Raw genomic sequence first — 24,460 nt, forward strand, 5'->3', positions numbered from 1 at the left:
TGTAATTGCTAATGTTTCAGAACGTTATGATATGGAATGAATATTGGTGTCTTTTTACTCTTGGAATTGTTATGGACTGTTTGTTTTGGGAGAGGGAAAACAATTTAATCAATCGTTAATCAAATTGTTTAGTTGCTTAAGCATGTTATCTAATGAAATATGCGTGGAGTAACTTGATAGTAAAAAAAAAATAAATAAATAAAAGATTTTACGAATTTTTGAATTCAAGTCTCCCACATATTAATAGAGAGACTATTAAAACTCTTACCCAATTAAAAATTTCACAAAAGATTACACTTTAGTGATCACAAAAATTAAAAGAGGTTTTCTAGAGCAATATCAGCAGTGTGTGTGTCTGGGCCTTCTAAATCCAAGAGAATAAAATTTCAAATTTCCTATCCAACTCCAAGGAATGTGTTAATCTTAGGTAATGTGATATATCATTTACTATCTCAATTCTCCGGTTTATACGTCGAAAAAACGACACATCCTTTGAGATCATAAAATTTGAGAATTCATCTGGAAAGTGTAGCATTATTCTAAAATAAATAACCCAAGATCGAATAGTGTTCGCATTGACTATTGATAACTGCTTTATAAATTCCCACATCAAGTCTAAAAGTGATATCAGATACATTATTAATTTCTCATCTGAATGAATTTTTTTTTTTTTTTAAATAGATGTCCTCCCTTCTTAGAAAAGCCACGACCCCATTATTAGGTGCAATTCAATTGTGCTCTTGATGTTTGCTTCCAGCGCTCAAAACAGTCAACTAAACAGAACAATGCTTCCTCCAACCATGGATACAATTCCTGCCTCAGCCCTTTGCGAAAAAACAAACAAATTCCAATCCAACTGCTATATCTTGCTGCAACTGACAAAATTTAATGTACCATTGAGCCATAAGCTCAAACGCTTCCAGGCCTTTTGCGTTTTGCAACATCAAAGTGAACATCCAGGAGGCCTGTTATTCCGGCTGTTATCTTTTGACCTACTTTACAGGGCCAACATGGTGGAGTGCCTACAAAACAAAATTGATGGCAAAAAAAAAATCAGAAGCTCAACTAATTCTTACACCTAACATGCCTTGTGGGGATGGAAGACTTATCAATGTCGAATGTTATCCAAGTTGAGAAGGAACAATTAAAATGCAAGGATTGAGAAAAAAATGTAACAGAGAAAGAAAGAAATAATATAAATATAAACTTTGAATATAGTTTGCAAACAGACAAAATATCATTTCACAAAAATTCAGAAAAGGAATTATATAAAGTTAAAACAAAACGAAGTGAAATTGTTTTGTAACTGTAACTAACCCTAAACCCTATAAAGCAAAGAAGTCTCCCCCACTTTAGTGAAATATCACCCAAAGGTAAGTTAATGTCAAGGAATATGCTCTCAAAATGGGAGAGATGAATGTAATTTAAAATCTACAATAAGTGTGATACCACACCCTTGCAAACTCAACAATCATTTTCTTAGCAATCACAAAGAATGATTCAAAGATTCATCTACACAATAAGACAAAATGAATGACTTCTCCCCTAAGTAGCTAACGTTGACCAGTAAGTAAAATCATGCATTTGAATGGAGGAAGGACCTAACACAATAAAACAAGATCATAGACACGATTCTTGTCCAATAACAGGGATATAAAGCTCACTGAATACTCCTAGTATCAACTATATACCAAGTTTAATATGAAAATCATATCTTTTGGCACTCAGTGAAAGTACGCTTAAATGAATGAATTAAGCAAAAAATCCTGCAATAACGTTAAGATGACATCTCTTCCAAAAGTGTCATAATTGAACTTATGTGGCTAATGAGATATGGGATCTTAAAAATCATATCCTTGGTGGAGCCCTTCTGTCGTACTTCTCCATCCACCTGCAGTGAAACACATTTGAAGTTGATGCCAGGGAATAACCAAGGATAACATAATTAAAGCATTCGTAAACCACATGAAAACACAAAAGGAAAGAGTAATTATCAAACAACCTTTAACCAGAGTTCAACGTTGTTGGGTCGGGCAATGCTGACTTTGGTAGCTACAGAAAAGTTAAGGGAGGTCAAACAAACTATGGATAATGTTTAGGTAAAACAAATTTCAAGCAAAAGATTAAGCCATAGATGATAAAGGTTATCTACAATTCATCTACTTTTCCCCCAGTTGCCACAAATTGACTACATATTACCGGCACCATAGAGGGAATGGCCCCTACCAGCATCTTAAGAAGATTCCGTCTTCCTTTTACAACCTCAGGAAACAAAGAACAGTGCCAAATTTGAAGTGCGTTATTTCCCTTGCAAATGCTACCTAATGCCAAGTTCATTTTTCTTGGTGGCCATCAACTAGGGTAAAGAGTACACCTCATTCTAAATAGAATTTTCACCATTGAGATTCATAACTAATGTGAACAATAATATAATTCAGTAGACAAAATATGTAAAAAGTATTTCGTTTAACTTCTTACAACAGTGCTAATTGGTGTGAAGGTGTCCTGTCCCTTCGCCACGTCCATGGAAGACCTGCAGACTGAAAATAGGACAAAGGAAACAACATTAACAGAATATTCATGCATGCTAACAAGCAGTCAATCGTAGCATAATGAAAGCACAAAGAGCAAAGTTGTTAAGCTCAGATTACAACTCAGATATTGGATTTTACATCAAAGTATTCTGGAAAAACTAATTGAGCTGACGGCTGAGAAATGGTTGAGACAAGGGTGGGATGGAAGTAGGTTTTGGCGAGGGAGGTGACAAGAGTATTTTGGTGGTGGTAAGGGAGATCGACGACATTGGAAAATGGTCGATTTCCCGTGACTCACGCCACGCCGTTTTCAAGCCATTTTAGCTTGAGTCGTGTGCCATTAGGCCTCCAACCACCACCAAAACACTCCCCATGAATCCCTCATCAAAACCCCTCCCACTCCCATCCATCGAAGCCCTCCATTCGCCTGCCACCACTCATTGTTGGTTCACGCGATTCTTGGCATTTTTTGACTACTTTTGACGTCAGAAATCACTTTTGAGACCACCAATCAACTCATTGGCCTCTCATCTCCAAAACGCCAACCTTTTGAAAGCCAATTACATGTCGTTCAACGCTCTCGACCACATAGGTTTCACTGTTTTTGTGCCAATTTCACCTGATTCTGGTGGCCAAAATCCAATCTTCCACCACCCTTTCAACCTCCAACCTCCCCTCTTCAAAACCCTTCAAACTTCGACAATTGGTTACTCGCCATTCGTCGACCGTGAATTGTTGCTCTCCTTCACCGTTCGCTGTTTTCTCAACAAAGTGGAAGTTTAAATTTTGATTTTGAATGAAAAATGTTAACTGACCATCCAACCTTTCTTTACAACAAAATTTACTAATAGAATTGTACTTGGATAGTAAAGTGATATTTTAAAAATTCATAAGCGGAAAAATGTCATTAGGCAATTATTTGGGTGGGAAAATGTCGTTTACCGTATGAAACAAAGCTGAAATGTCACCCCACCTGTTCCTTTTCGTGACTCACGTTGTTATAAATTACAAACACATTAAAACCAAAACTTTATCTTATCCTTTGAAGTTGGTGGACAGAATTACCATTTATAAGAATCATTTTTCGGCTTTTCATAAAGGACCCAAACAGTCATAATTCAGTATCACACTATCGCTTTATTGTCACCATGGCTTTCATTTATCAGTAATACTACGTTTACCGAGTAAATTACCGATTTTCACATACCGATGCACTTGCCCAATTCTCAAAATCTCAAATTTTAACTTAATCAGTATGTCAAATCGGTACCTTTATCGGTAACTCAAGCATTATTGTTCATTTATTTTCCATTCACACGTAGCATATATTCGCTTTCTACTAGTAAACTGACCATCACCACTACAAACCACAACTTTCAAGTTCTCCAACATCTACAACTCAACTGAACTCAAATGGAAGAGATACAGCACAGAATAGTGAACGTCAATGGCTTAAACATGCACGTGGCAGAGAAAGGCGAAGGTCCACTCATTCTCTTCATTCATGGCTTTCCCGAACTGTGGTACTCCTGGCGCCACCAGATCACGGCCTTGGCTTCACTTGGCTACCGAGCCATGGCTCCGGATCTACGTGGCTTCGGTGACACAGACGCCCCGCCTTCTGTCACGAGTTACACGTGTTTCCACGTGGTGGGAGACCTCATCGCACTCCTCGACGTTGTCGCCCCCGACCAGGACAAGGTGTTCGTGGTGGGCCATGATTGGGGTGCTCTTATTGCTTGGTACTTGTGTTTGTTTAGACCGGATAAAGTCAAAGCTTTGGTCAACATGAGTGTTGTGTTTAATCCCAGGAATCCCAATAGGAAGCCACTTGAGGGTTTGAAAGCTTTTCATGGTGATGATTATTACATCGTCAGATTTCAGGTTCATTTTTAAGCTAATCTTTTAGTTTTGTAATTGTTCTAGTTGGCTATTCGGTTTTTGATTCTTCTGCTCATTAAGCTATCAACAAATGGTGGATATATTGCAAAGTTTCGATCTTTGATTTTTTTTTTTTTTTTTAGCTTTCATCTTTAATGTTTCATCTGATCTTTACTGAAACAACATGAATTTTAGTGCTCTGTATAGATATTTTAAAATAATGAATATCTTATTGCTCTTAGGTTCAGAATTCTACTATTTGAACTGATTATTTTAGTATGTTTGAAGTAGAGTTCATTGAACACAGCATCTTGCACATGTAATGGAAATATGGAATCTTTAGTTTGAGCATGTGAAAGATAAAGTTAAAAGTTTATATTTATTAATCATAGATTCGATTGATCTTGTTGACTGTACACTTAAATTGTTTATTTGTTCCAAAATAGTTTGACGGTTGTAGCAACTCTGATTCCATACCATGCCAAAACATTTTGCCCTGTAGCTGGAGGTTCTAAATCAATTCATTCACTGATGATTATCAATCATAGACACAATTTTGGATTTTGATAACATCAAAATAGCTGTCGTAATGAACTGATTTCTTTATGAAATTGTAGGAGCCTGGTGATATAGAAGCTGAATTTGCACAGATTGGTACTGAGAGAGTTCTCAGGGAATTCTTAACATACAGGACACCTGGTCCTCTTTATTTACCTAAAGGCAAAGGATTTGAACGTCCCTCAGATGCTGAAATTATTTTGCCCTCTTGGCTATCAGAGGATGATGTTAAATACTACACCGACAAATTTGAGAAGAAAGGCTTTACTGGAGGGGTGAACTATTACCGTAATATAAACACGTATGTCTCCTTCCAATTTGAGTGACAACTGCATATTTGAATTTTGTCAGTGTAAGATAAAGCTATTTGATTGAGCTTGAAATTCAGATGAGTAGCTAAATATGTTTTGCTTATGGATACCAATATAAGTAGATGATTTCCAATACTTAAGGAGATCAAAACCATAATGCAATCTGGCACAAATATATCTTATCAAAAAAGGCCCTTTGCATTAGTGTTTTGTTTGATTATCTTGCGGTGTTCTTCCCCTCAATTTATGGCATTGTCAATCTTGTTTACTTCTGTTTGTTGCTGCAGGAACTGGGAACTTATGGCACCTTGGACTGGGAGTCAAATAAAGGTACCTGTTAAGTTCATTGTGGGCGACCTGGACCTGACATATAACGCGCCAGGAACCAAGGATTACATAAACAAAGGTGGGTTCAAGCGGCATGTGCCATTGTTAGAGGAAGTGGTTGTAATGGAAGGAGTAGGTCACTTCATCAATCAAGAAAGGGCTGATGAGATCAATGAGCACATATACAACTTCTTTCAGAAGCTGTGATTAGTTATTTGGTTTCTAGTACTTTTTTCACCGAAACAACGAGAGCATGCATACTTCTGCTTGTGTGGCACCTTTTTTGTATTACTTCATCTGGGTTGTTCTTGTGAGTGCAATGGGAGTTGTTAATTGTTTGATCTGCTTACCGTGTTATGATGCTACGTTGGGGTTGTTCTTGTAAGTGCAATGCTAGTTGTTTGATCATAAGCCATGGCGTGTAATTGCTAATGTTTCAGAACGTTATGATATGCGAATGTAATATTGGTGTCTTTTTACTCTTGGAAATTGTTATGGACTGTTTGTTTTGGGAGATGGGAAAACAATTTCAACTCAATCGTTAATCAAATTGTTTAGTTGCTTAAGCACGATATCTAACTGCTATATCTTGCTGCAACTGACAAACCATTGAGCCATAAGCTCAAACGCTTCCAGGCCTTTTGCGTTTTGCAACATCAAAGTGAACATCCAGGAGGCCTGTTATTCCGGCTGTTATCTTTTGACCTACTTTTACAGGGCCAACACCTGGTGGAGTGCCTACAAAAACAAAATTGATGGCAAAAAAAATCAGAAGCTCAATCTAATTCTTACACCTAACATGCCCTTGTGGGGATGGAAGACTTATCAATGTCGAATGTTATCCAAGTTGAGAAGGAACAATTAAAATGCAAGGATTGAGAAAAAAATGTAACAGAGAAAGAAAGAAATAATATAAATATAAACTTTGAATATAGTTTGCAAACAGACAAAATATCATTTCACAAAATTTCAGAAAAGGAATTATATAAAGTTAAAACAAAACGAAGTGAAATTGTTTTGTAACTGTAACTAACCCCTAAACCCTATAAAGCAAAGAAGTCTCCCCCTACTTTAGTGAAATATCACCCAAAAGGTAAGTTTAATTGTCAAGGAATATGATCTTCAAAATGAGGAGAGATGAATGTAATTTAAAATCTACAATAATGTGATACCACACCCTTGCAAACTCAACAATCATTTTCTTAGCAATCACAAAGAATGATTCAAAGATTCATCTACACAATAAGACAAAATAAAATGACTTCTCCCCTAAGTAGCTAACGTTGGCCAGTAAGTAAAATCATGCATTTGAATGGAGGAAGGACCTCAACCATATAAAACAAGATCATAGACACGATTCTTGTCCAATAACAGGGATATAAAGCTCACTGAATACTCCTAGTATCAACTATATACCAAGTTTAATATGAAAATCATATCTTTTGGCACTCACTGAAAGTATGCTTTAAATGAATAGAATTAAGCAAAAAATCCTGCAATACCTGTTAAGATGACATCTCCTTCCAAAAGTGTCATAATTGAACTTATGTGGCTAATGAGATATGGGATCTTAAAAATCATATCCTTGGTGGAGCCCTTCTGTCGTACTTCTCCATCCACCTGCAGTGAAACACATTTGAAGTTGATGCCAGGGAATAACCAAGGATAACATAATTAAAGCATTCGTAAACCACATGAAAACACAAATCAGGAAAGAGTAATTATCAAACAACCTTTAACCAGAGTTCAACGTTGTCTGGGTCGGGCAATGCTGACTTTGGTAGCTACAGAAAAGTTAAGGAGAGTCAAACAACTATGGATAATGTTTAGGTAAAACAAATTTCAAGCAAAAAATTAAGCTATAGATGATAAAGTTTATCTACAATCTCATCTCCTTTTCCCCCAAGTTGCCACAAATTGACTACATATTACCGGCACCATAGAGGGAATGGCCCCTACCAGCATCTGAAGAAGATTCCGTCTTCCTTTTACAACCTCAGGAAACAAAGAACAGTGCCAAATTTGAAGTGCAGTTATTTCCCTTGCAAATGCTACCTAATGCCAAGTTCATTTTTCTTGGTGGCCATCAACTAGGGTAAAGAGTACACCTCATCATTCTAAATAGAATTTTCACCATTGAGATTCATAACTAATGTGAACATAATATAATTTCAGTAGACACAAATATGTAAAAAGTATTTCGTTCAACTTCTTACAACAGTGCTAATTGGTGTGAAGGTGTCCTGTCCCTTCGCCACTGTCCATGGAAGACCTGCAGACTGAAAATAGGACAAAGGAAACAACAATAACAAGATATTTCATGCATGCTAACAAGCATTCAATCATAGCATAATGAAAGCACAAAGAGCAAAGTTGTTAAGCTTCAGATTACAACTCAGGATATTGGATTGTAATAAAAGTAATCCTTGACTTCTATGTTTAACAGCATGGCAATAAATCCAACTGCAAATGCTTCTGTAGATTTTGACAGTTCATCAACACATTTGTCCACAAAAATTTGAGGCTTTTCTTTTTCAAAAAACATAAAAAGGAACATGGACCATCATTTTATCCAAAAAAGCCAGATGAAAAGAAACTCATACCTTTGCAGCAGATTGTATTTCCCTAGCAGTCATATCGAGTGCCAACGCATAGCCTGAAACCTTAAAAAATTATTACTTTGAAACTTGAACAATAACCACAACCTAAATAAACTAGTAGATAACATTAGGAAACAGGTATTGATAGAATCTGCAACAAAATCATCAACAAATAATTTGCAAATACAAGGCAATAATAATTCTTACCAAGATAAATCTAAAAATCATGAATCAACAGAAAAGCGACTTAGTTAATAATAATTAAAGAAATACCTCCAACATAGTCCATGGCAGTGGTTTCAGGTACATCTCGAGCTTTCTTTCCGATCACGACGGCAAGCTCCACCTCATGATGAAGTGAATCCAACGGATGGGGAACCTCGATGGTCCCTCCATTTTCTAGGTAAGACGACGTCGGTTTGAGAAACAAAACCGGCTCCTGGTAACAATGAACATTACACGCAGTAAAATAAATCTCTGTATTTACAATTTGATTACAATTGAACTATGAACTATGAAGTAATAAAAAAACTGAAACTGAATTACCTTAGGTACAGCGTTACCGAGTTCTTTGGCGTGAGCAGCGTAGTTACGGCCAACGGCAACGATCTTGGTGCCTACTTCGAGGAGCTTTTGCATGCCGGACAACGCAGTCGCCATCGCTTCAGAAATGTCGATGATCGTAATTCAAACAGCTGACCAATACATCTAACAGCCTAAAAGGGTAGGTAAAGAGAGAGAGTTTTGTTTACGTCCCTGTGGTCTCGGCCAACTCCATGTCTCCATCAAGGACACTAGTTTCTAATACTATCAGTTTAGTCTTTTGACTTTGCATACCATTATTAATTGACTTGAAAATTATACTGAAATGACGAAAATACTCTTCTACAAAATAATGAAATCTTTAAAAGAAGCTACATAGGGTACAAGCCGCATTTAAAAGATCCTTGAATAATTATCAAATGAAAATTCTATTTACTTCAAAAAAGTTTAAGATTTTGCAATTGTTTCAGTCTGCTGCTTTTTCTATAGAAAGTGGCATGAGGCTATGCAGAGACTCATCGCCAGAAGCTTCAGAGGGATGAGTTATGTCCTTAACTAATTCTCCGCCCTCATTGCCACGGCAGGACCTGGAAATTCTGATAAAAGAAACATTAGTTAAGCTAAGCTGAATTCAATTGCAATTTTTGAATTGTTTTCGAGTTTGAAAAGTTACCGCTGGCGAAAGCTAGAAGGTGGATTGCTGAACATGAAGGAGGTTGAGCAACAGCCAGTGAAGTAAGATGTGTCATCCTCTGGTAGATTTGTTCTTGACTGCATAATATATGAATAAGCTTATAGTTAATAAATTCAATGAATACATGGAAATGGATTCAGAAGAAATATATGGCACACTTACGGTTTCTTTTTGGGAACTCTGCATCTCAGAAAGCTCTGAGTTTTTGGTGTGGCGGCCCCTTCTCTCATTCACTAGAAGAATTGCACATTTGCATGTAAAGAAAAGAAGCAGAACCCCAAGAAAAAGCACCATAATAAATTCAATGACTATAGCTGATCCTAGGGCTGTACACAAGAGTAAAATTGACAAGAGTTTAGTAATCGCAAAAATCTAAGTCATCTATGACTGATATGTTGATTTGTCACTTACTATGAGCTACCAATGAACTCATTGGTCTTCTTCTGATCAAATTTACAGTAGCCTCTGCTTGTAGAGGCACGAAGAATTTTTCAGCACAGTCTGGATAACAACCATAGTGCCCCATATCGTTCACTTTCACAGTCAAAACGACGTTATGTTCCTCACCCTATACAAAGAACCAAAACACTTTTAACCAGATTTCGCTTCGAAAAAATAATGTGAATGTGTCTGCCAAGCATGTATTCAAATTATTCATTAACATAGCAACCTTAATTCTTCTTAAATTTCAAAACAAAAGAAGCTTACTCACATGATAGAAGAGTTGTTGCATTACAGTATTGCAATCATCTACTGTTGCCCGGAATCTAATTCCACTGGCTTGGACCTTAAAATGTTTTGAGATAGTAACATACGTCTGAAGAGGTTGCCATAGATAACTGTCCTTTAGCTTCAGTTCAGTTTCATTGATGAGCTCAGCTGGTAGACTGGTTAGCAATAATCCATCACTGACTTCCATGGAAAATGCGACCATGAAGTGAGATGCACCGCCTGACATACAGCCCACCAAACAGATATTACACTCTTAAGATTTGTGGTAAAAACTTGTATTCAATTTTTTACATCGTTGAAAATTTTTGTATTGGAAAGTCAATAACATGATTTGTATGCATTTTTTTCATTGTATTGGAAAGTCAATAACATGATTTGTATGCATTTTTTTTCATTGAATTGGTTTTTGATTTTTGTTTTAATCAATATAGATGTTGAACTCAGTGCTTCAAAATTAGGAAAAGATTATAAAGCATACCTGGATACTTATTAATATCTGGATCCCCAACACAGAAATTGAACTTGTCTCTATCTCTGTTGAATATTTGTGACTCATCTCCGGTAGCATTCAGAATAATATGTTGAGGGACTTCAATAAATGGAGGATCATTAACTGGTTCTACAAAAATTGGAATATCCAAATCATTTTTCCCATTCCTGTTTCTGGCAGAGATTCGAACGGTATCCTCCCCATAAAAGTTTTCATTTCTGATATAAAGGAAATGACAAATCAAAGTCACTGATAATATAGAATGACAAGGAAGATATAAAGTTCGCATGAGAGTGAACCAAAAAGATCTAAAGAGAATAACTGTCACAAAGAGGCAAAACAAGCAGAATGTTTAAATTAATACCCAAGATATTGGACTGACTGAAGGGTAAAATTGATCACATCTACACTGCCTTCTATGATCAAATCCTTCATGTTTTCATTTCCATTACTTACAGAAAGGCCACTCCACATTGGCTGCCAAAACTGCATTAGCATAGAAGACAAAAATACAGTCCCCGACCTTGCACTGAGAGTGACAGAGATGTTCTCCATCATTTCTGAATATCTGATTCCAAACCCAGTGAAACCACTGCAAATTAAGAGAGTAAGAATTATGGACAAAACTAAACCCAATTTAACAAAACAGGAAAACGCTAAAATAATACCTTACCCGAACCTGGGACTTATCAAGTCTTCAGTTGCTTGCAGTTGACTAGGAAAGGAAACAAACTGTGGTGGGATACTGAGAACAGAGATGTTGACAGCAGCGGTAGCGAGGTTACCGTTGACATCAGATATTGTATATGAAAAAGAATCATTCCCAATATAATCTTTGTAAGGGGTATATCTGAAGATCCGCCCAGACTGTAGAAGTGAACCAAAACCAGGCTGACCAAATATAACATATAGTAGTAGGTCAGATTTACAATCAAACTCTTCTACAGAAACTCTTTGAGATGAGTGCAATCTAAATGGTGATATTTTTTAATAGAATTCTGATTCAGGAATTCATGAATTTGACTCCTTATCTTACTTTGGAGAATTCGACAATGCTTGCCCAATCCCCGGCAAAATAGTCATTATCCAAAGCATCAAAAGCAATTGACTCATCCTCCCAAACAGACACTATATCATCATAGGCTTTAGGAAAATATAGACCTGAAGACATTGAAAACATAATCTTAATAGAAAAATAGACAAGAAAAAAAAAAAAAAATTAAAGATTTATACTTTACCTCAAATATAACATTGTAAATCTCTTTTCTGACTACCAAGCTTTATAAGAAACATAAGGCAGACTTACCTCATTATACCCAGAGAGACAATCACACAGTAAATCATACTTTCTAGGATTGTTAAAGTTGGAGAGCTAATATTATATGAGTTGTAGCAACTCAAACTTACTACTGTACACATAAACCCCGAAAGGGCAAGGTAAGAAACGTGTGCCATCAAATGAAACACACATCTCATAGGTGCCTACATCCATAGCCAGATAGCGACCACTGTATGAACCATCATTGTTATCCTCGAACATCCAACTTGAAAAGCCAGAATTGTTTACTGAAGCAATCTCTAGTTTCAGCCTCGACTGTTGTGACAGTATAGGATTAGAAAAGGAATCCAATAGCTGGACCACTACATCATGTGTAATCAGCCTTTGCACCTTAGGACTAAACTTCACAGCTCCTGAGAGTGATATATTCATCTCTCCTGTGGCACAGTGATTATTCAGTCACATAACTTTGGTTATTCTTCAATAGAAACTAATCCAAAATAAATTATGTGAAGTAAATTATAATACCTGCTTTGACTTCCATTGTGAATGGAAGACCACCATTCAATACAATATTTCCGCAGAGTACCAGAATTTTATAAATACCACTCCTTTCAGGAATATAAGTAACATCAAAAGCACTGGCCAGAACTGTTGAGTTCTCTGAAGACTGGATTCAGGAAAAAAGTATCATTAAGATTCTTGAGTAGGACTGCTTAAAATAAGTATATGAATCCACTTCTTACAGTGTTAGTCTGGTCAACTGATGGTGCCACAGCAATTTCTAACTGGTCAATAGAACCATTGTTCAGCTCTTCAGTAGATCCACTCCCTATTTAAGAGATGGTTGCTTGTTTGTAAAAAAGACTATAAACATTAACACAAAGGAAAATGCGAAATTGTGCATACCATTTATAATCTGTGTTGGCAATATCTTTGGCCGTATTTGATAAGAATCAATTTCCCTTATAGTTTGTACTTGAAGCATTTCTAATTCAACTGGAGATGGGAATCGAAAATTGTCATTCAAATAAACTGAGAAGACTGAAATTTCCCCAGCAACAGAAGCATTTAAACCAGAGCCATTGACGACACTGCTTAATCCATCACAATAGCCTATTCAAATAAGAAATAAAATGGAGACTTTATTAGAAAATTATAAATTAACTGTATTTGACAAAGGGATCTGAAATTGTCACAACTCCAACCGTTTAAATGAGCTAATTGCCCAAGGGCATTCTATAGAATCACAAGTTATCAGAGCATAATCAAAATTTTGACCATAAACCATTAATTGTTTAGAGAATCTAAATTAGGAACAAATTGAGAAGAAAAAGACCATAATCACAGTAATTCCTGAGTCATTGTACAACTTCAGACGCACCTACAAAGACAGAATAAGCGAAAGGCATGTTGGAGATGCTTATATTATGCTTCATATCAGATATTGTGAGTAAGAAGTTCCCCGATTCCTGTATAGTAAAAGAAAGCAACTGAATTCCTGGAGTGACTTCTTCAAAGTGCAAATCTACAACTGGTATAGACAGATTTGTCTCTTTCTCAACAATATCAGCATCAAATGCGTATATTCCTGGAACAAGGTTCCCATATTGATCATGCTGGTGTACAAATACTTCCATCTTGGAAAAAATCTGCCAGGCAACCACTTCATATTTCCATTTGGCCTGGCAACTGGAAATGTCTAGCCGTCCTGATAAAGGTCAATTCAACATTTAGTTACACAAATGATTTTCAACCGTAGGTAGAAGATTAGCGCCCATCAACACATTAAATGAGTTTATAATAGAAGCCACAGGACATCACCTGGATTGACCTTGAATGGTAGTGGAGAGCCATTCAAGGTCAGTTTTCCCCCTTCGACGCACAATGAAAGGTCCCCGGCTGTGCTCACAATAAACTCTAAAATGATATAACCAATTTCATTCCAACCCATGTTAGTAACGTTTGGCATGTTAATAAAGGAACCACTTGCATAAAATACAGACACTGTGAAATTAAAAGAACTTGAGTCATTGCTTGTTGAAGAAACATTATTTCCAAATGCATCTTTAGGAAGTATCAGAAATGTCGCTTTTGTCCCCGCTTCAAACTCATTCACACCACCCATCCATGAAGCAACACAGACAGATGGATACATTTGCCCTTCAACCAGGAAATGACACAAACCAAATTCCATTAACTTAGATTATTTAAAGGTGAAATTTCATGTAATACAATTAGTGACTACTTCAATTCGGAAACAATAGACATACCTGGGTCAACATAGAAATGAAGAGAGGAGTCCAATACTTTAAAAGGGTCTTCAAGGATTAACAAATTAAACAAACCAACCAGGATTGGGGTGAATAAAATTCTCCAATTACTAGTGTCTCCACTAGTCTCTAGCACAACCCCAGAAATGTAACAGCTATTTCCCACCTTGTCATTTATTGTGAGTGAAGGCTTGAAAGCACTTTTTTCAAGTGAAGCATTTCCTTGACTGTCAAAATTTCCTAGTACTATGATCCTTATAGCTGCTGTATCCCCTGCTAGAAACTTGTTCTTGTCATCCAACCAACTGAAAGCAAATAACGGCACCGAAGGATTACCTGCAATAAATAAAACCATATCACTTTCAAAAATCCCTGAAAGTATTAAAGTTTACACTAAAAGAATAACAGTTGAAAGAAGTTTGAAAGTACCTGCAAGTTCAGAAGCAAAGGCTAAGAAGGGGAAAGTGAAGAGTGAAATGAGTATGAAAAGATGGACCTGGAATGCCATGACTGAGAGAGTTTGAAGGAACTTTTATTGTACACCAGCTTTATAAAGCAGTTGATCAAGTTTTGATGAGAGTATTGAAGCCGTTGGATTTTAGGAAGCGGTTGGTTACGGTTGCTAACGGTTGGGTAATTGGCGCGGTTTTTTATTCCAATGTTCATACTGAAAATTAAACTTTAAAAGCATAGGTTTTTTTTTTTCTGGGTTTCACTTTGACTTTTTCTATTCTTTAAATATGTAATCATTTGTGAGATTGCTTAATAGCTCACAGAATGTATGTTACTAAATTGTTATATTTGTTTCCTTAAGCCTTTTTTTTTTTTTTTTTTTCCGAAGGTATTTGGTCAGCGCGCACCTCCACTAATCCCTCGAAACATTGAAAGTATCGGCTCCTAACAAAGTGAATCGAACTCATGACCTTTTGAATAATATGCTCAAAAGTCTTAGTTGACTACTCGGTCACCCAATGGTGGTTTAAGCAGCATTTTTTTTTTTTAATTTTAATGTTGTGTATATGGTGTAAGGATAAACAGGAATTGCGTCTTAAAATAGATTTATTTGGAATACACATGAAGAATACAATAACAGCAAGTAATGCTAAGAACTCATCTGCATCGGATGCCCATAAGCAACATTGGCCGGCTCTTACTCTGCTGATTCTTCTTCTGTCGATGGATGCGACGCAGGTTGGATGATGCTTGTTCAAAACCTTTCACTTTCCCATTCTCTATAGAGCATTCAGTCTTCATTTCAATGGGTTAGGCTTTAAATAAAGGATATAGACTGATAATCCTTCAAAAAATCTAATCATAGATTGACAAAACTGAGGCTTCAACTAAACAAATATGGTTGGTCAAATTGCGAATCCGAAGATGCATCTTGTTGTGTAACACTCAACAATGTTATTACCTGTATATATAACGCTATACATTACATGATCTGATCACGAAATTTACTCATTTACTGTCCAAAGTCCAAACCTACCAACAATAACACAAATCACATATGAACACCATTGCATTCATATCTATGCACATGACTAAATAAACCCGAAACAATTTACGGCGAAAAAAGAGTATAAAAACAGAAGCGAAAAGGTTTAACTAGCTAATTACTGATGACATAAAACAGCAGTACATCTGGTTCAGCAGGGACTCCTGTACAATCTATTTGACAGGTTCAAATTAGGAATCCATTCTAGGAAGTAGCCACAACTTTATCAATTGGGAGTTATTTCCGAATAGCCAAGACCCAAGAAATTGGTATTGCAAAAGGGGGATTCATGTTGGTTAAATATTTTATTGGCACTGCATTAAATTTCAGTTTTTATTTGACATAATAAAATTTTTTATTCTGTACAAATAATAGTATAGACAGGAGAACGTTGCCCGGTATTGAAGACACGTTATCTTGATGGAAGTGCAAACCAGTCATCTCATATGCAACATCAGCAACTCTGGGTTTTCAATAAACTGTTTCCACTCATTGCAAAATCTTGCCACGGTTGCTCCATCCAAAACTCTATGATCTGCTCCAATATTAACCTGAAAAACATACAATCATCACAGCCACGTCTCATCAAATTCACTTGCAATATAAAAAACTTAATATGTATTATGAATTAAACAAGGTGACACTTCGGGACATAAGTTATCTTCTCTTTGAAACTTTCTCGAAATCATTCATTTTCTCTACAAAGAAATCCCTTTCTCTCTGCGTGTGTTCACTGCAATAATCATATTGGAAGACTGAAGGCAAACTCAACTGATCTTCTCTAAAAAGCTACTCCTGAATGTAACAGAAAATTGCCCACGGGGCTTTGCATTGTTTGGTCCATGACATAATAACACAACTACTATTTTAACCCTTTATGGTCAACATTTATTAAACAATAATGAAATAAAGAAACCATCATTCATAGCTTACAGTCATTATTGACATGGGGTACACATTTCCATCGTCTGCAAAGTGTGGAACTCTCTGAATTCGGCCAATTGCAATGATTGCAACTTCAGGCAGGTTGACAAGAGGTGATCCAAACTTTCCACCAATTGCTCCAATGTTGCTTAAAGTTATTGTTCCACCAGTTATATCTCTAGGACTAAGCTTGTTATCCCTTGATGATTGTTGCAGGCGTGACAGCTCCTTCGTTATCTAATCACAGAGAGAATGTTTTCAATGAAAGTACATGATAGTGTACATTAAAAGACAGTAAAACACTGATATACTGGCAAATCAATGAAAGGAATGGATGGGGAAAGGTACTTTGTTATTCTGATCCACAATCAAATGGAAAAATAGCAGAGAACAAAAGGCAAGAGTAAATATGTTTGATTACAGCATGAAGTTCTGCAACTGTCATTATCTGCTAAATGTTCTTGGTAAACAGAGAAGCAAAGCAAAAATACCAGTATTGCAGTTCAATTATTATAAAGATAAGAAGGCACACATAACTTACCTCAGAGATGGAAAGGGACTGCACATTCTTTATGTTTGGTACAACTAGACCATTTGGAGTAGCCATGGCAACTCCAATATTGTGGGAACCTAAAATAACCAACAACAATATCATAAAATGTGTATGTGTATATATAACGTTAATAGGCTGTAGTAGGAATTTAAAATCGGTAATCTCTAGACAAGTTTGTTTGTGCGTCCCAGGGAATTATTTGACCTTGAATGGTTTTCTACGAGAAGTCGAGATGAGTTTCTAAATGGCATTGATTTTATTAACTTGCTATATATTTTGTTTATGGGAATATATAAGAACACGTGAAAGTAAATAAAACTTAGCAGAAGTAATTACCAACCTTTAAGGATGACCTCAAGTGACTCCTCATTGAAGCAACTATTCATGAAGGGATATTTGCTCAAAGCCATTGAAAGTGACTTTATCAATAAAGGAAGGAAGGTGTACTTAACATTTGGATCAGAATTATTATTTTGAAAAGATGTTTTAAGATCCATAAGTTTATCACAATTTATCTCTTCTACATAATGAAAATGTGGGACTTTAGCAGCCATGGACATTGTTTTGACCATTGTTCTTTGGTATCCCCTGAAAGAATAAAAAATAATTAACTATGATTAGGATTCTAAGAAAACAATCTACAAAGTTAATCGGCCAAGCACTCAAATAAAAAGAATGAACCTAAAAGGAAATGCAATTTACAGTTACTAAAATTTAAGGATATATAAACCTAAAGTGAAAATAACTTTTGGATTGATCTAACAAAAGAAAATGTGTAGTTAAGATGTCTCAGGCCCATGGATGCCACCCCCTACCCCCATTTCAAAAGTAAATAGGTCATTCCTTCATCATGAACATGACTAGCATTACCTCAAGGGAACTGTCTTATCATCTAAGATAACTTCTGCAAATGCAAATGAGTCATTCTCTTCTTCTGAATCAGAACTATCACTGGCAGATGAAGCTTCAACAATCCCTTTCTGAGCAGAATATTTAAGCACATCTTCTTTCAATATTCTCCCGTCTTTACCACTTCCACGGACATCATTTAAATTTATACCATATTGTTTTGCATGGTGCCGTACAGCAGGAGTGCATAGAATTCCACCTATTGCATTTTCATTCTGCTTAGAATCAGGTAAGTTCATGTCCTTGGAACCTGGTGGCTTTACACTTTCCAAAACATCTGAACCAGGTGTTGAAACAAGACATTCCGCAACAGCCATCTGTAGTAGAGTTTCACCAACCTGGATTTTAAAGTTTATTAAATCTTAGAATTATGGTATACATTTTGAAACTGTCGAAAGGAATCCAAGAATAATGTTCTGCTTTAGAGTTCATTACTGGAAACAGAAATTTAAAATGATAACAAAATGTAAACATGCATATCGCTGTTCTACCTTTTCCCAAACTATCAAAAGCAAACTAAGAGATATATTCTGCTTCAAAGTTCATTACTTGAAACAGAAATTTAGAATGATATAACTAAATGTATAAATGCATATCAGTGTTCTTTCTTTTACAACTACCTTTTAAGTTCTAAAAGCTCCTATCTATTCTTTTGTCCTTTCTGCACCTTAATATATATATGAAACCTTCTGCTACTAAATATTTCATGGAAATGGACAATCAAATCCATCATTCTAGAATAGTGAAGAAAAATTTTAAGGTTCAGGATAATCTTCTTAGTAACCTATGTATTAGAAACAGTTTTCTTTTGATTTAAGGTTATCAGTTCCCTCTTTCATTACCCCTGCTACCAGACACCAGCTATCTCAATCGTTAAGCACATACATAAGAGCCATATCAGTAAAGCACATTATTATTTCCATTAACAGAATATTCACTACCCAAAAGTAACAATCAATACTCCACACCCTGTAAAAAAATAAAAATAAACCTTCACAATGCTGCCAGGAACATGGAGAATTTGAGCAACTTTTCCTTGGTAACGACTTGTTATTTCAATAGTTGCTTTGTCACTCTGAACTTCACAAAGTGGTTGAAACTCATCAACTTGATCCCCCTGCCAGGGTAACTCTATCAGGATTTATCAATATGGGTCCACTACACACATCACTGAATAAACTTGCAGACATATAAGTTAGACCAACAATACAAATAATTATACAGCTGTCTTTCCAAGTAGTTATAAATGTGCAACAGGACAAGAGTTCATTCATTTAAGGACTAAGAAGCCATATATTCCAAGTAACAATATTCAAAGCCAAACATGCCAAAATCAATGCAACATTTTAACACTAAAACAATCACATAAATTTCTGAAGATAGTTAAACTTCAGAGATACATATTTCAGTTGCATCTTATCCAGTAAGAAACACAGAAAAATTCATTAACAAAGCTTACGAACAACACCAAACATATAATATATACATGTGACGCATTAATTTAGCACAAACACAAGACATTTGGAATTTGGGATGGGGAAGATAAATCATCCACAATTTGGACCAAAGAACACCAATAAGAAAGCAACGATCCACAAGTTCAACGAAACACTTGCAATGTAAAGATCTGGGAATAAATGAATGCAACAACTACAATCTCTCACTCACCTCTTTTACAAACCATTTCAGGAGTTCACACTCAGCAATACCCTCACCTGTTTGTGCCAATGGTACATCAACTATTCCACCTGCCGGAACATCAGCTAAAGCATGACTTGAATAGCAACATCTACTCACTGTATATGGGACGCTGAACTATAATATAGAGAAAAAGAGTAGAGAAATTATACAATGAACCTTAATACGTTTCCATGAAACTATTTTGGTTGAATGAAAGTTTAAAAATATGTTGCTTTAAAACATCAAGCACATTAACATGCTTACTTCAATCGAGGTTCATGAGTGCCTCCCAAATCACACAATAAAATTCATAATAGAAAACCATTCCAACAATATAATCGAGCAAGCCCATATTACTGGTGACTGACCAAGCATAGAACAGTAGCCTATCAACTGAAGCATAGTTTAAAAACACAATCACAAAATAACGACTGGTTCTTCATTTACATTTGCCCTGCGTGATTACTGGAATGAATGAAAACAGAACACTTTTACGTGCATTGTTTTATTATAGTTCAAGTGTGTAAATTCAATGAAGAAGCACATAATCATTCAACTTCACTAGATGAATGACACAATTCCGATGAATCATAGCATGTTAAACTCTCTCTCGTATTTCTCTTTACAGTTTATAAGAGGGCATAACAAAGAACAATTGTCATCACAATTAGGATATCTCAGATTAAAAACGCAGAACTCAAATCTCACTATGTAAGTACAAATTAAACAACGGAAACAAGAAGAAATTATATCAAATAGAAACTACAAACAAACAGAGCTTGATCAAATCACTAGTAACAGAGGTAAGATACTCACGTCTTTTATATTATTATTAGCCGAACGAAACAACAGTGAAGCGTGTCCAGAGAAAAAACTTGGCACTGAAGGCTTTCGCACCGAAGAAGAAGACGGAATTGACTCAAGATAGGTGTACGGACACAGCGACGTCCTGCCTGAGCTGCAGTTCCGGCTACGGCTCCAGCTCCAGCTCCAAGGCCGCTTCTGCCAAATCTTTCTACCGATCATCATGCACGCACGATGTTTGAAACGGCTAACATTACTACCGTTTTGAATTTTGTCGTTTGAACACTAATATCATCCAATCTTCATCATCTCTGTGCAATGAATTTTGCAACTTCAATGGGATGGGACAACATTCAACAGTGAGGTTAGAGAGACTCATTTAATAATACAGGTGGCTGAATCTGATCATCTTAATGGTTATGACGTGGAACATAATGTACTCCACGTCACCGTTATCCTAATATTATAAAATATATTTTCATCTAATCATGATCTTATCTTATGCAGTTGCTGGCTCTTTTTAAAAAAATAAGAAAAATCATTTTATGAATACCTAATTAATCACATTGAACCATTCTCCTTCATCATATCTCTTATAAAAATTATTATATTATTGCAATAAACCTTTTTCTCACGCTTTAGGGAACTACTATTACCACTTTGAATGATGTTTTTGTGAATTAAATATACGGTTTAAGGAATAAAGAAAATTTTGAATAAGTGTCAATTATTTATTCAAATTATCTTTTCTACTATTCACACGTTTATATTTATATGGACAAAAATCATGTTTACAAGGCTCATGGACCAAACCTAGGTCCTGTAAACTATCTTGTGCCATCATTTGAACTGATCCAAAATTGCCTTCTGACATCTTAAATGACTGATTCTCAACAAACTTCGAATATTCCAACCTCGAATATTTCAAAGGATGGGAGGGTTCGGAGGACCAACAATACTCCCTCTAAACTCTATAAATACACACTCTCCAATACAAGAATAGATGAATCCTTATAAGTATTGAACATGTACTAAAATACTCTCATAAACTCTCTCATTCTCTAAGACATTTCGACGACCGTTTCTTAAAAAATCATACCACCTCTTTGGAGGACCGACATTGGCATTCATACGCCTATACCATCACATTGTTTTCTCACACAACACAATTTATTTTCTATTTCTCTTTAGACTTCGATCATGTTTCTAACTTAGGTGTTGGAGTCTACCCAGACAACGACATCATCCTCATGTCAAGGATTCCTGTTCCTCTCTTTTCTCTTGTTTCACAGGTCGCCATGTCCCAACTTCCATGATTGTGGATTCGGAGCATCTACAAGACTACCACATCTAACTACAAAATCTCTTATTTAGAGATGGTGACAGGTCATTAACTCTGTTGCAATAATATGAATGGTGTATTATATGGGCCTAAGTTCGAACCATCTATCAAAGTTAGGGCTTTTAAAAATTGGGTTTAGTCCAAATGTTATGGACCATTTCTTCAAAAGAAAAAGCCCACGATGTAGCACGACAGATCAGATTCAGAACAAAAGAACTGGATAGACATCAGATGCTTGCCACACCCACACGTGCTCTAGCGTAAAATAAGTGACTCCCTCAAGCCTCATCACAATACAAGCTTATGATTCGTAACCAGAATGTATCTTAAAAAATTGAAAATTTCTCTAACAAATCACAAGTTCATCCTATTAATTTGCTTTAATTTCGGCTGAATAAAGTAATTAACCCACTTTAATCACCCGTGAATGTGCATATGTAATACTTTAAATTTTATATTAAGATCCCATTTCTTTAAATCATACAAGAAATCTTCTTTATTTTCACCATAATTATGGAGACTTAGTTAAATTTACAATTTAATTGTTTGGTCAAATGCATTGCATCATACCATACTTAATTTTTAATTTCCAGTGATGGGAGGAATTGGGCTGATTAGATGCTCAATCACTAATCACTATTATGAATACTGGCTTAAATTATTAAAGGGTCTTTCAAGTGGGAGTTGTTAAATGTTGGTGTAGGAACCAACCCCTGGGTGAGGGTCGAGTAGTTTGATAGAGACTGTTTGATATATTACTCAAGAGATCTTGACTTCGAGTCTCTCTTCGGTTGCTAATAGGGGTGGCTACTGGAGTTCTTATTTGACCGGTAGTTTCAGGGTCCCGAGAGATTAATTGAGATATACGTAAACTGATCAAAACACCCTGATCATTAAAAAAAAAAATTGTTGTTGTATTGGGTAGTGAAATGACTAACAATTAAGTCGGTTTTGATTGATTCCTTTAATAGAAAAATAACCCAAGAGGAATAGACGACCAAATTGGTGTGTTTATTAGCATATTAATAAAAGACTATTAATTGTTAAATTAAAATCAGAGATGACATGATCGATCATCGAAAGAGCTTAGCTTTAATGGATTGTGACTTAATGACCTTTCTAATATTCAAGAATCAATGTTTATTGTTGAAAGCAGTGAGACATTCGGACCCATTAATATACTCACCTTTCATACCTATTAATGATGGCATTGAATACAATCTCCAATATTCAAATTATTCTTCAACTTACAATAATATCTTTCATCACAAGAGATCCATAGCAACGGACATATTATATGCAACATATATTATTTGTCTCCAAATATTATCTCTTTACAAGAGATCCATAGAAACAGATATATTAATGCAAATCAAATTCTAAGACTACTGTTATTTTATTACTTTTCTTGTGTATTTTTCAAGTACAAACGAACTCAAATCTTGGTACAGACGAGACAATTTTTACAGTAGGAAGTAGAGTGTTCAAAGATCCCTTCATCAGGGTGAGAGACTTGTTTATATTATATTGTCTTGGTGGACTTACAGATAAAATAACCTTAACATGAAGTGACAAAAGATCTAGCCCGAGCTTACACATGAAGTAATCCTCACATAAGGTGACATGCGGTCTAACAGGCAGCACAAATTGATGCTTACCAACAAAGTAACATTTGATAAACTTACAAGTAAAGTAGCCATTTAACGGGATGACACGCGGTTTGACCCATTTTTATAATGCATCCTTGGGACACGTGACGTGAATTCATGCAGGATGGATTTACCTCACAACATCGAACATTTTTAGCTCAATGAAATATAAAATCAAAGCTGAAAAACTTTAGTTACTCCCTATATTTGCTTGATTCATATATAGTCTATTAATTATATTAAGGATAGATCTAATATACATATAAATTCTTATAGATAATGAAATTTTATAAACTCCCGACCCAAGTAATATATGCCTCTAAATTTTTGTCTTTTAACATATCCCTTGAGCCAAGAGTCAAAAATATAGTGCTGATGACTTAATTTTTCCCAAATTATACATGTGTTGCTGCTCATGAAAGGACGAGAGTTCTAATTGGGAAGATCAATTAAATAGGGGTTATGGTAATGGTCAACAAAAGATTTAATGTTAGACCAATATTAATTCACAATTTGACTCAAAAGATCCGCCCCTAGTATTAATTAAACAGTAATCTTATTATTATTATTCATTGAAGTTCAAGAGACCAAATAATGTGGCTGACGGATGGATCCAGATCTCGTTTAATGCCATAAAGATTCTCTCCACTATGATTTTTATTTGCAAATTGTAGGGATATCGTTATACAATCATAGTTAGGGTTTAAAATATATTAAAGCATGTTGACTAAAGAGAATTAGTGCTATATCTAGTAAGAAATGTCAAACTCATGGACCCCCATTCAAGATTATTACCCTAACATCCACTCATTCTTAAAACAATCTACCGACTAATGCGAAATCGAATAAGTAAACACACAGAAATATTAAACTAGTAAA

General features: G+C 35.6%; 4 protein-coding genes across 5 annotated transcripts; 1 reads left to right on the forward strand and 3 right to left on the reverse strand.

The window, feature by feature from the left end:
- Positions 1–660: 660 nt before the first annotated feature.
- On the reverse strand, positions 661–8,940 carry LOC116135643 (probable acylpyruvase FAHD1, mitochondrial). Its single transcript, XM_031421360.1, has 8 exons — positions 8,758–8,940; positions 8,485–8,650; positions 8,215–8,267; positions 7,828–7,890; positions 7,345–7,395; positions 7,114–7,231; positions 6,219–6,349; positions 661–894 (listed from the first exon to the last, which is right to left on the reverse strand). The coding sequence occupies exons 1-7, from the start codon at positions 8,869–8,871 to the stop codon at positions 6,234–6,236; spliced, it is 681 nt and encodes a 226-aa protein (XP_031277220.1). The 5' UTR covers positions 8,872–8,940; the 3' UTR covers positions 661–894; positions 6,219–6,233.
- On the forward strand, positions 3,833–6,100 carry LOC116135640 (epoxide hydrolase A-like). Its single transcript, XM_031421355.1, has 3 exons — positions 3,833–4,418; positions 5,033–5,274; positions 5,572–6,100. Exons 1-3 carry the CDS (start codon positions 3,948–3,950, stop codon positions 5,816–5,818), a joined length of 960 nt encoding a protein of 319 aa, XP_031277215.1. The 5' UTR covers positions 3,833–3,947; the 3' UTR covers positions 5,819–6,100.
- A 137-nt stretch (positions 8,941–9,077) lies between the features above and the next one.
- On the reverse strand, positions 9,078–14,909 carry LOC116135625 (protein GAMETE EXPRESSED 2). The gene is made up of 17 exons (XM_031421337.1): positions 14,652–14,909; positions 14,223–14,558; positions 13,774–14,112; positions 13,334–13,660; positions 12,859–13,065; positions 12,696–12,781; positions 12,478–12,619; positions 12,078–12,386; positions 11,707–11,831; positions 11,344–11,561; positions 11,035–11,262; positions 10,659–10,888; positions 10,161–10,399; positions 9,860–10,016; positions 9,611–9,774; positions 9,428–9,525; positions 9,078–9,350 (listed from the first exon to the last, which is right to left on the reverse strand). The coding sequence occupies exons 1-17, from the start codon at positions 14,728–14,730 to the stop codon at positions 9,221–9,223; spliced, it is 3,414 nt and encodes a 1,137-aa protein (XP_031277197.1). The 5' UTR covers positions 14,731–14,909; the 3' UTR covers positions 9,078–9,220.
- A 561-nt stretch (positions 14,910–15,470) lies between these two features.
- Positions 15,471–20,943, reverse strand: LOC116135632 (lipoamide acyltransferase component of branched-chain alpha-keto acid dehydrogenase complex, mitochondrial). 2 transcript variants are annotated; one of them, XM_031421345.1, is made up of 8 exons: positions 20,603–20,943; positions 19,775–19,921; positions 19,098–19,223; positions 18,068–18,444; positions 17,538–17,785; positions 17,186–17,274; positions 16,654–16,881; positions 15,471–16,271 (listed from the first exon to the last, which is right to left on the reverse strand). In XM_031421345.1, the coding sequence occupies exons 1-8, from the start codon at positions 20,813–20,815 to the stop codon at positions 16,158–16,160; spliced, it is 1,542 nt and encodes a 513-aa protein (XP_031277205.1). In that variant the 5' UTR covers positions 20,816–20,943; the 3' UTR covers positions 15,471–16,157. The 2 variants fall into 2 exon arrangements, with proteins under 2 accessions (XP_031277205.1, XP_031277206.1); XM_031421346.1 differs by lacking the exon at positions 19,775–19,921.
- Between the last annotated feature and the right edge of the window lie 3,517 nt (positions 20,944–24,460).

This window comes from Pistacia vera, unplaced genomic scaffold (assembly GCF_008641045.1).
Source record: "Pistacia vera cultivar Batoury unplaced genomic scaffold, PisVer_v2 Contig301, whole genome shotgun sequence".
Classification (NCBI taxonomy): domain Eukaryota; kingdom Viridiplantae; phylum Streptophyta; class Magnoliopsida; order Sapindales; family Anacardiaceae; genus Pistacia; species Pistacia vera.